At 39.8% G+C, this 12,056-nt stretch overlaps 2 protein-coding genes across 2 annotated transcripts in view; both read left to right on the top strand.

Moving 5' to 3' along the window:
• The first annotated feature begins 1,526 nt into the window (after window positions 1–1,526).
• Window positions 1,527–7,987, top strand: LOC147034980 (myosin regulatory light chain 2, ventricular/cardiac muscle isoform-like). Its single transcript, XM_085891897.1, has 7 exons — window positions 1,527–1,787; window positions 2,811–2,894; window positions 4,606–4,681; window positions 4,910–5,014; window positions 5,713–5,791; window positions 6,479–6,527; window positions 7,165–7,987. The coding sequence occupies exons 1-7, from the start codon at window positions 1,785–1,787 to the stop codon at window positions 7,264–7,266; spliced, it is 498 nt and encodes a 165-aa protein (XP_085748023.1). The 5' UTR covers window positions 1,527–1,784; the 3' UTR covers window positions 7,267–7,987.
• Window positions 7,988–9,080: 1,093 nt separating this feature from the next.
• LOC147034979 (acyl-CoA dehydrogenase family member 11-like) overlaps window positions 9,081–12,056 on the top strand; it is a 58,433-nt gene continuing 55,457 nt past the window's right edge. Inside the window, exon 1 of the mRNA XM_085891851.1 lies at window positions 9,081–9,223. The gene's annotated coding sequence lies outside the window, so the exon portion shown is untranslated. The remainder of the gene's footprint in view (window positions 9,224–12,056) is intronic.

Below are 12,056 nucleotides of genomic sequence, written 5' to 3'. Positions count from 1 at the left end.
AAGCCTCTGGGCTTTGGGGTTATTGGCCCTCTGGGCCCCAGTCTCTGGGCCTGTTATTCTCACGTCGCAGTCAGATAGGTGGCTTCTCTGTCTTCGGCTGCCTCTTTTCTGGCCTGCACTCTACCCTTTCCTTCACCTGTCTTCCCCCACAGGTTTATGCAGAGAGCACAGGTCTGCTTACAGTTGCACCACCATTTTGCGGTGGGCGGTATAAGTAGCTCAGAGCTTTAACTCTGAATGAAATTAAGAGTGTAATGGAATTAACTTTTTCAAAACGTTTGAAATAATTTAAATTGTGAGTTGAACTTAAAACTTTTCCCATCAATGGGGATGCGTACTTTTGCTAGTAGATTATAATGAGCAATTCTCGCTTTTTGAACTTTGCCTTGTATTTCATACTTAAAAGTCATATAAATAAATTAAATAATGAAATGAATGAGCAAACAGTGAACTGGATCAAAGCTTTGACACACAATACAAGTTTGCCTTGGCTCTGAGCCCTTAAATGTGCATTAACTAATTTTGGTTCATATCAATGTGATGTTCGTCCAAAATTAGATCAAGTTCTTTTGTCATTTGGACTCACTTTATGGAACATCTATCATCATCTGCTGCGTTCACCATATAACTCCTTTTTTGTCCTTGAAAAGTAAATAAGACCATTAATCCTTTTACCTTACAATGTAGACCCCAAAGTATTTGGCTATAGGCATCGTAAAAGAGGTGGTTACAAATTAATGAAAAAAATTCTTGTATTCATTCCTTTTTCAGTAACCTGTAAACAGTCAATCCAAATTCTGGGTGTAAAAATAAAAAAATACAAATAAAAAGAAGTAAAATGTATGTGGTAATATACAATGATATAGTAGTGCAAATGCAAGATGTCAGAAGAGGGAAGGATGAAGACATTGACAGAAACAGCTGCGGAAACCATTCCACGTCCCACCCCCACATACCCAATATCCTTCAATCTCTCCCCTCCCTTCCAGCCTCCTCTCACTGAGACTTGCATTTTAATTTCTCTTCTTTCCTTCTTCTTGTGCTGTCTCAGCAGCAGACTCCATATTGCAAACGCTGTGTTCCTGATTTAACCTCCTTAGGAAACTGGCCGCACTGGGAGACCAAAGTTGTTTAATCAATAACAGCAACCTTCCCAGAAAGCAGTGAGCTGAGTGATATTATATCTAGTAGATGAGCTGTTGTATGATTAGTGAGCAGTTTTGATGCTTGGAGCTACTTCTTATCACCTATTGTCTTGACTGTCCATTTGAGGAAAGCTTCAACACCTTTGTGAGTCAGAAGACCTTTTGAAGGAAAGCAAAAGGGGCAAGGGGATTTAGTAAAAGAGTTGCCTCCAGATTAACTATGAACAAGGAGAAAATAAGAAATAAAAGGAAAGAAACAGCAGTTCATCTTGCATAATTGAAGCTCCATTGGGAATGGTGGAGATGGCCTCCCCGAGTTTTGAGGGTGACGGAGTGTGCAATCGTTGGGGGGGAGGGGGAGGGTGGGGGGTGGAATGAAAGCGTGCAAAGAGAAGCATAAAATTTCCTTGCGTATCCCCTTTCTCCTTGACTTGTCCATATAAAGTCCTTCAGACTCGAGAGTCTTTATCTAAAATTAACCCGGTGGGCCAGACCTCCTATGGAAAAGAAGAGCCCAAGGGATCCTATAAATCCCTCGACTCCACCAGCTTCACGGGACCCCCAAAACTTCAGCTCTTGGTCTCCAGGAAGACATCCTTCTTCTTTTTGATTTCTGTCCTTTTTTGATAAACTGCAAACATGGTAAGTGATTTCATTTTTTTTTTTTTTAAATGCTTTTCATCGAAATTTGTGCATGGATATAATGATTCTATTAAACTCATCGTGCCATCCGAACAATGTCATATCCAAGCACATGTATTCAATATTATTCCACTGTATCAGTACAGCTCACTCTAAAGTTGGACGATGCAAATGGCAGATTGGTACTTTGTTTTGCATTCCAGAAAGCTAATTCTGGGGTTAGAATTCAATCATAATTACTGATTTGGATACACTAAAATAATTGGAGATGGAGTTCGGGGCAGTAGAAAAACACGGTTGCTATAGTGACATTTGTTTTCTCTCTTTAACACATTGAAGAGTTCATGGAGGTGCATACATATATTGTTGCAGACAAAAAAAAAATTAGTATGTTGCAATATGAATTACAAGATTTGGAGACGACAAAATACATGGGATTTGAACATATGCGGAATCAAATTGTACACGCTCAGATGGGAACGTAAACGTGCCAGTCCAAACACTTTAATTGAACCGACATTTTAAAATTTGAATTTGAACCCACACTGCCTCAAACTTCGACTAAATCCTGATTGTCATGAAGTTGCATAGACAGGATGTAAAATCCAGATGCTGTTGACCATTGAATCGTGGAGTTTTTACAGCTGTTTGTGGTTTCATAACATTCCATAAATGGACTCTAGTTAAAGAAGTCGGAGATCGTTTCACGCTGGTTGGATAATTATAAAAACTGATTGGGTTGAACAATGTTGACCAAACTATACTCGTCAAACATTTAGAACTTACTTTATGCTTTGCAAATAGAGCTGAAATTGCAATAAGTTCTATTTACCTTTCTGTGACTTCTCGAAGAATTTTTTTTTAGAAAATCAGAAGGAAAGACAAGATCAGATAATGATAGATCTCATTGCTTTCAAAGTTAAATTATAAAGACAGAAGGAGCACAGACAGTTAGAAACACTCCAAAATGAAACAAATGCTTTCATTAAAATGAATTTCATTCTTTGATACTTTTATCCACAGCCGGTCGCCAAGAAGAAGAAGAAGATGGATAGCACAAATGTGTTCTCTCAGTTTGATCAAACACAGATACAGGAGTTTAAGGAGGTGAGAAAACAAAGGCATATACTGTTTGTACCAACATTGCACAGATCTTCATATTGTTGAGTGAGACAAATATTCTACAAAGGTCTGTCTATTTATAACATGCGCAGAGGGAATGGAAGGCAGGGTTTTGGTCAGTGCTTTGGGCTCATATGAGATGGGTGGGGGGAGTTGGTGTTCATGATCAGGATCGTTGATATATATATATATATATATATATATATATATATATATATATATATATATATATATATATATATATATATATATATATATATATATATATATATATAATTTTTGGAGTTGTGATAATGTAAGGATCACAAAATGTAAAAAAACAACACAGGAAAACTAAAAAGGCACTCGGTAGAGCACATAACTCCACCACATATTGCCTGACCCAGCAGAACATATTGGGCCCATTAACTTTTTGAAATATCATGCGAAATATATCATTTTTGGCCATATCGCTCAATGGTGAGGAATCACTTTGAAAAGTGAATAACTCTCGTATGTGGATGTGGATTCATATCTTCACCAAAATCGAATCAATTCTTCCTTGTCACACATCCAATGTGCCCACCAAGTTTTGTCGGAATCCGTCAACAACTTTTTGAGATATCATGTTATATATCGGTTTAACCCTATCTCTCAACGGTGAAGAATCACTTTTAAAATTCTAGTAGCCGGATCCGGATCCGGATCTTCACCAAAATCGAACCAGTTCATCCTTTTCACACACCCAACCTGTCCACAAAATTTAATCCGAATCCGTGCACAACTTTTTTTTGAGATATCCTGCACACAAACAGACAGACAAACAGACACGGGTGAAAACAAAAAAAAACACCCTTCGGTGGCGGAGATAATAATCAACTCCAGATTTTATTTGAGCAGAAAAAAATGTATAATTTTGATCACCGTGGTCTTCAGTTGGGACTGTCTGCCAAGAATGACTGTTTGCCAAGCCTTAATATATCTCTTCAGAGAGTGGAATTATGAAAGAAGTATGAATCGCTCAATTTTTTAAAAGTTTTATCACTCAAATCATTCAAAGATTTTTCTTCGAGTTTTGTGAAAATATAAAGGATCCTTGAATTAATCTTGATTTATTAATTTCTTTGAATGAAAATAAACCGTCTGAGATGGAATAACTTCATCACTTGAACAGTGTGTAGCCCAAAAGTGTTTAATCCAGAATAATGTGCCGATTTCCCAAAGTTTACTCGACATGATGCATGGTCAAAAGGTTTGTTGGATTTTTTTGTGCTTTATCACAAGTTGATTATAAAATGTTAAGGTTTGTTGTTTTTTTTCTGCTTCTTCTATATGAAGCCTTCCCAATGAGTGGTTCATTCGCTCACTGTCCTCATGTCCCTGGGCTGCCTCTAGTACTCGAATGTCCCGGGGGGATGTTTAAATTAAATCCGGCTCTGCTGCCAACCACATCTACTTTACTTTCTCTCCCTCTCCCTCCCATATGCTAATTTCTCCATTTGTCATCCTTTTCTCAATTTAGCATCCTCCTCTCTCCTTGTCGACATAGATGGTTGCTATAAATTCAAGCCTGAAACGGAAAACACTGATTCAGGAAACTTGGAAACAAATTGCATGCAGAGATCCAAAACAAGTAGTTCAAACAAATGTGATTCTATCTGAAAGAATGTAACGAGCCTTGGAGTTTTCTTGATCTTCCTCCTGTTGACTGTGTTAGGCATTCACCGTGATTGACCAAAACCGGGATGGAATCATCACGAAAGATGATCTCAGGGATACTTTCGCTGCCATGGGTAAATTCTTCAGCTTCATTTGCCATTGTTTTGACTCATTCTTCTTTTACAGTTGTAATATAATATTTTTGTTTTACCCACAGACATTCTTCCCATCCAACTTCAAAAAATTGTCTTCCATAAATATATTGTTTCATTGGTCTTTGGGCCTTTGTTCTTTCTGATACTTTATTTTTCTTAACATTCTTTTATCCATTTCACGCTGTCGTGATACTCCATTTCTGGCAGGGCGTGTGAATGTGAAGGCTGAAGAGCTGGATGAAATGATTAAGGAGGCTCCTGGAACCATCAATTTCACTGTCTTTCTCACAATGTTTGGGGAAAAGCTGAAAGGTGATCTCTCAATTTTTGGGGAAAAGCTGATCATTCTACAAAAAACATTGTTTCCTTTATTTATTTTGTATCCAGAAGAGAACAATGGGGTGAGTTGCTGAAACAGGTGTTGGCAGAGTTATGTCCAGGATTGTAAAACTGAAGAGGATTTTTTGGGATTGAAAGGAAAACCAATCTCGGTCACTCCAGTGGAAAAGCTTGAGCATATGACGGTTTACTAATGATATATGAGTGTGTTAGAACTTTATTAGCATTGCAAGATGCCTGATGTAATTGTTTGCATAACATTATTTGATATGCACACAATTGCATTGCTTCATATAACCTTATTTGTAACACCAACGGTTCATCCATTCTCCATCTCTTTTTATCATATCCTTTGTAGTGTTGGTGGTGGCTTAATGGTTAAGGTGCTTGGCTTGAGATCTTATGGTCTTGAGTTCAAGCCCCCTGTTGGGCATTGTTGGTAATAGAGGCATTGTAAAACTAATAGAGGCATTGTAAAACAAACAATTACTTTTATTTCAAAAACACATACATATAACAATATGTTTTCATTTTTAATGTAATTGCATCAGCGGTACAGCCGTGCCCCCAGAAAATTATGCAGCTAAGCAGCCAAAAGCTGCATATGAATAAATAAATAAGAAAAATATCCTTTGTCTTCATTATGCTTTTAAATATGTCTCAACCTACAGGTGCTGATCCTGAGGAAACCATCCTTGGTGCATTCAAGGTTTTTGATCCAACTGCAGCAGGATCTGTCAAGAAAGATTAGTAAGCTTTCTGTCTTCTGTTGCACCTCCTCCCACCCCAATGCTTCCCTTTTATCATTCTAGTTATTATAACAATATGTGATACCATTAATCCCATTCAGGCCAAAGGGTGACAAAGCAGTCACATTTTAAAACTAGAAGGGCACTCGGCAGAGCCACGTAATAAAGCCACGTAACCTCCACCACGTAATGCGAGATCCACGAGAATATATCAGGCTCAATACATTTTTGAAATATCATGCCATACAGTACTATATCGTTTTTGGCCCTCTAAATGGTGAAGAATCAATTTAAAAATGAAATAATTATCATATCCAGATCCGGATTTGGATTTTCACTGAAATCTAATCAGTTCGTCCTTGTCACACACACAACCTGTCCACAAAATTTAATCCGGATCCGTCCACAACTTTTTGAGATATCCTGCAAACAAACAAACAGACAGACAAGCAAACAACCGACCAACGTAATTGTCGAAATCCGAATGATTCCGGCAATTAACAAACAGACAGGCAAAGAGGGGTGAAAACATACCTCCTTCACCTTCGGTGGCAGAGGTAACAATGGTTTTAAACATTGAATGCAGGCAAGTGCTAAATTACCAGTATAGGGTTCATGTTACACTTTAACTCTTCGGTTCATGGATAGAATGTTAATCAATGCTGCAATGTTTTCTTTATCCATTCAGCCTCACTGAGATGCTGACGACGCAAGCAGATCGGTTTACCAAGGAGGAGGTGATGATAACCTTCTGGGGTTTTTTTTCCACATTTTTTTTCATTGCTTCTCAACAATTACTTTTATTTCAAAAACACATACATATAACAATATGTTTTCATTTTTAATGTAAATTACAGCAAAGGTTAGAAAATAAGAGACGGACGAGGTGCGCGTTAGCATTGCCTAGCAGCCATTTTTGGTGTCGGCTCCATTGGCTTGGGTCACCTGACCTGCCATGAGCAAACAAGCCTGCACAGGCTGATTTTTATTCACAGATATTTTTATTTACAGGAATTATGTACTAAACATTTATATCAGTGACCGAGTTAATGAGTTAATCAGTGGTATGTGTGTATATGTATGTATGTATATATATATATATATATATATATATATATATATATATATATATATTTTTTTTTTTATGCACACACACACACACACACACACACACACACACACACACACACACACACACACACACACACACACACACACACACACACACACACACAGAAAATAGCATGTCTTCGAGACTTAGACTATTGAAACTACAGGATGACACAAAAAATATTTGCTTTATGAAATGTTTATGTTACTTGTGTATCGTTGCCTGGTTTACTCAGCCTCAATCTTTTCTTTTTTTTTTTCCAGATTGATCACCTCTTCAAGGCGTTCCCACCGGATGTGGCTGGAAACCTTGACTACAAGAACCTTGTTTATGTCATCACACACGGAGATGACAAGGAGGGTTGAGCCAAGAGACTTGAAGGGGTGGGGGTGGAGGGGGTATGGCAGAAGGGCATTGATGTCACACTGTTGATAAGCTTTTCGACAACTTTGGGACCTTACATCTTGATGCAAGTCACAATGACAACGCAATTACATCAAAATGCCACCTCACATGTTTTCAGGTATAAACACTTCAGTTGTCATTCAGCTGTCATGTTACTTACCATAAGGATAGGGTACCATCATCACGAGTGTTGTGATATTATGACCCTGGTATTATATTCACTCATAAATACCCACATACAGCAGGCAATGTAAACAATGTAATATTGGCTCTAAGCTGAAACAAATTTCACATTAGCTTTTAGGCCAATGTTGATTTTAAAAATATTATATCTTTATGTTGTTTATATTGTATGATGTGAATCTGTCTTATTAACACCATTCAATCTTCTCATTGTGTCATCATGACAAAATGGCACTGGGACGGAGTACTTACAACGTGCCATCACGGTCACGTGTCTTAGAACGAGTAGCAGGAATGCATCATCATGGCAACAATGAGAACATTCACATAGTGTTACAATGGTGTGCTGTAGCTGTAACAAATCTTGTACCATCATGATAATAACTGAAATCATGTCAAGTTTCACACCATGAGGTCATGATATTTCAATATGGACACATTTGTTACAACGGTTTTGTCTTGGCAACCCATTAAAGTACCACCTTGTTTCCATGGCAACAGGTGCTGTCTGCTTGTTCTTTCTGTTTCTGATTTTCGATTGAGAAATGAGCTTTAACTTCTTTTTGACATGAACTTGGTTAATGAGTCAACAAACAACACTAAACGATAGTTGTATTGACAACACTGCCCTCCGAAGAACAAATATAAATACAGTAATGTTACAAGCTCAGGGACTTTCTGCTTCTTCTGGTAAGAACCGATGGACCAACTCAATTTAACAACAGACCAATCAGCCTTCTCCAAATCATCAGCAAGGTTATGGAATCCATCATTGCTTCAGACATTAAATCCTTCCTCTTCTCCAATGGCTTGATTTCCGATGATCGATTTGGATTCAGATCAGGTCACTCTCTCCTGGATATGCTCATTCTGCTCTTCCAACAATGGATGGAGGTCCTCAATGCCAGACATGAAATCAGAGCCAACTCAGCAAGGTTATGGAATTCATAACCATTTCATTTTACATTGGCTTTTCGTGCTTTTAGTGCCGAGCCATACCACGTGCTTTCGATACGGTCTGACACGCTGCCCTGCACTCTTCCTATGGTATCCAAGGTCATATCTATATCTCTATCTCTATCTCTCTCACAAACACACACACACACACACACACACACACACACACACACACACACACACACACACACACACACACACACACACACACACACACACACACACACACACACACACACACACACACACACACACACATACACTGCTTCTTACTCTTGTCTGGCACTCCTTATACATATCATGCAATTGTCGTACATACCTCTCAGGGACTCCACAATTCTTGCACATCTCCAAACTTCCTCCTGAGGCACCAGGTTATAAAACTTCTCCATGTGATTTATTATTAGGCTTTAGTGAATTATACTAAATCTATAAATTCAAGCAGCGAACATGTAAATAAAATTTTTATCTGACAATCGAAATAAAATAGCCAAATCTTTGCTGGAGAACATGGCTGCACCACATGTAGGTGTACCCCATGTAGATATAGTGCCACATGTAGGTGTACCCCATGTAGATACAGTGCCACATGTAGGTTCGAGAAGGATTTTCCAGAATTTTACAAAGATGACACCGGGAACTCACCTACTCTTCGACTAAACACGGTGGGATTTTTAACGTCCACCAGCAATCAATTCTTGGAGAGAGGATACCCAGCTTAAAGCCCGTTCGATGCATATGAGTAGTCATCACCTCCACCACGGAAGGTGGACCGAGGTAATGTTTTCACCTCTCTGTCTGTCTGTCTGCAGGATATCTCAAAACGTTATGGACGGAATTTTTTCTAATTTTGTTGTGATTATTGTTGCATTTGGATACATTTAACGAAGTTATTATTCCACTAATTTCTCCACCAACCTAACCTCACCCCATAATTTTGGAAGTCCTCTCAAGTTAAACATCAGGGGAAACGTTTATTTTAATCGACTCATTAGATCACAGTGCATAATTCTTTCCCTGAGATGAAGCATTCCCTTTGCGATGTGTTCATCACCACTCACAAGGTGATAAGTTTTGTCGGCAAAGTGAGACCCCACCCTCAGGGGCCCATCTCGAAAGATTGTGAACCATGATCGGTCGTGTGGGGCCACTTGTCATCTCGGGGGTCTTTGTCACCTCACGCCCCTAATGCCACGCCTCTATGTCCACCGTCTTACCCTCATCCACCCAATCAGACACTGCTTCATAGAACTCCAAAAGATTTGTTAGACAGGAACTACCTTTGGTAAACCCATGCTGACTACCTTTAATTAGTTTGTATTTATTTAAATGGTTCCTCATCTGGTCCTTCATTAATGTCTCCAACACCTTCCCCACAACTGAAGTCAAACTAATAGGTTAATTTTTCTGATGCTGATTATCCTGTTGTTGGAGTCTCCCAATCTACATCACCTAATTCTCTCCTCATACCCTCAAAGTTTGCCTTCCTGAAATCTAATAGCCTTACCCTACTATCCTAAGCTCTAACCCTTAACAGAATCTTTGCACACACAATGTTATGGTCACCTGCTCCTAAATGCTCCCCAACCTCCACCTCGTCCACCATATTGGGATCGTTACTCCCCCTAGTGGGCTTATCTACAAACTGGGTTAAAAAAGCAATCCTGGACTAAAACTAGAAAATCCTCATCTGCTCTGCCCTTTCCCTGTTCCTGCACCCAATCTATCCCTGGCAAGTGAAAACCCCCAAAATCAATACTCTTCCCTCACCACATGCCCTTTTGAATTCTTCATGTACTCCTCCTTCCTCCTCTTCCTTCACACCCAGAGTCCTATAAAATATGTCTGGTGTTGGCTTAATGGTTCAGGTGGCGGGCTGTGGATCCTTGGGTCCTGAGTTCAAATCCTGCTCAGTTCAAATCCGCCTTCAAGGGGAATCAATAGGCGAAGTCACTCCCCCGAGGAATGATTGATGGGCGTGACGCCAGAAGATAGCCGAGCAGGCAGAAGCCCTGCCTTGCCAGGTTTTGTGTGAGCAGGCCATGCCCAAGAGGTGGAGGAGGATATAGGCGTGATCGAGAGGAAGGTCAGGCTGGCACTTTTTGAGAGGCATCAAGCTCAGTAGGCTTGCGCATTTGTGCAGAGCCATGATCAGAGTGGAGGCACAAGGCGCATGTTTTGGAGAGGCAAGAACAGAGTGCATGCCAAGGAGGCTGACGTGACCATTGAATTTGTGTTGAGGTGATTTGGCTCACGTGGTGAAGCAAGATGCTGGCCTTTGGCTCTTGGTTGGGTCAGTGAGGACGATCGGAGCACACGAAGCCATTACACTGGGGCTCTGAGCCTTAATGTGGAGTGCCGCTCATGGATTTCCTGGCGTGCGTTTGTCCCGCTATGAGAAAAGCGCCATTTCGTGCGCGTCTGTACATGCGAATCGGAGCCCCTCGATTCCAGTTCCACAAGGATCAGCTCGAGGCCAAGTTAAGTACAAGAATACTCGAAAGGGGGGTTTTTCTTTTTATTTTGTGTTCCCTTTGTCTATATTTGATTCTGTGTGAGGGGGTGCCTCGACTTTAGGATTTATCATTTCATTATTATCATCATTACCCTTTTGAATTATCGTCCTTTGGAAATATTTGTTATTTCTATTAAATGTATTCCTTTTAAAAAGCTGTATTCATGTATTTGTAGTAGGATTCGAGTAACCCCCCCCCCCGCCATTGTGCCCCTTCCCGCGAAAATTCTATTTTCTTGCCTGGCCTTCCTCATCCCATTTACATTATCAGTTCACTTTTGGTTCTGTTTGGGTGGAGTGTTTTCTCAACACCAAGGGACCCCGAAATATCTAATCACATACATATATATATATGGAATAAAAATGATGAGCATCAGATTTAATGTCAGAACACATGGTAAGCAAGCTGAAGTTACATGATCAAGTGTTGAATAACATAAACTACTGAAAACAATAGCGCAAGGTAGTTTTTTAATGGCCACATATTGGGGTTAAACAATCCGTGACAGTGTGACGAATCAGCTCTTTCTGGTAAAACCGTGGTGGAGGCTGACATGGATGACAGGCGTCGAGTTAATGTTTTTATAGGGCATTAAATGTGTGTTTCCCATTCATGTTGTTCGTCTTTTAAGATCGATATTAACGTGCACTTCCCAATCGGTCTGGACGGGATTTTGTCACAGGTTGTGAGCGTAGTGCAGTCATTTTTGTCACTTGGTGTTCATTGGACTGGAAGCGCTGCCGTTGGTTTTGCAAAGGGAGAGAGAGCGGGGGAGCGGTGCACGTTTTCTGGGGCTTCTCTTTGGATGGTGCGTGATAAAACCCATCAGTCTCTTTGGACATTGCTTCTCTATCATTAACATCAGAACTTGCAGCCATAACTTGGGATTGTCAATCCAAACATTTGCTCACTGCTCAAATAAGGACACTTTGCTCACCCACACCGCATCCAATTTCACCGAATAACGATGTTTGGCATCGTTGTTACGAATAACCAGATAAATGAACGACGTTTGAGCAGCCTATATATCTACACAACAAAAATTACGAATGAACAGTATCAAATAAGGAATTCATGCTACGAAGCTTGGAGGT

The sequence above is a fragment of the Eptatretus burgeri genome, chromosome 1 (genome assembly GCF_056783735.1).
Source record: "Eptatretus burgeri isolate ZD-2024b chromosome 1, Ebu_testis_v1, whole genome shotgun sequence".
Classification (NCBI taxonomy): domain Eukaryota; kingdom Metazoa; phylum Chordata; class Myxini; order Myxiniformes; family Myxinidae; genus Eptatretus; species Eptatretus burgeri.
Note: the sequence above shows the minus strand (reverse complement) of the source record. Positions and strands in the feature narration are given on the sequence as shown.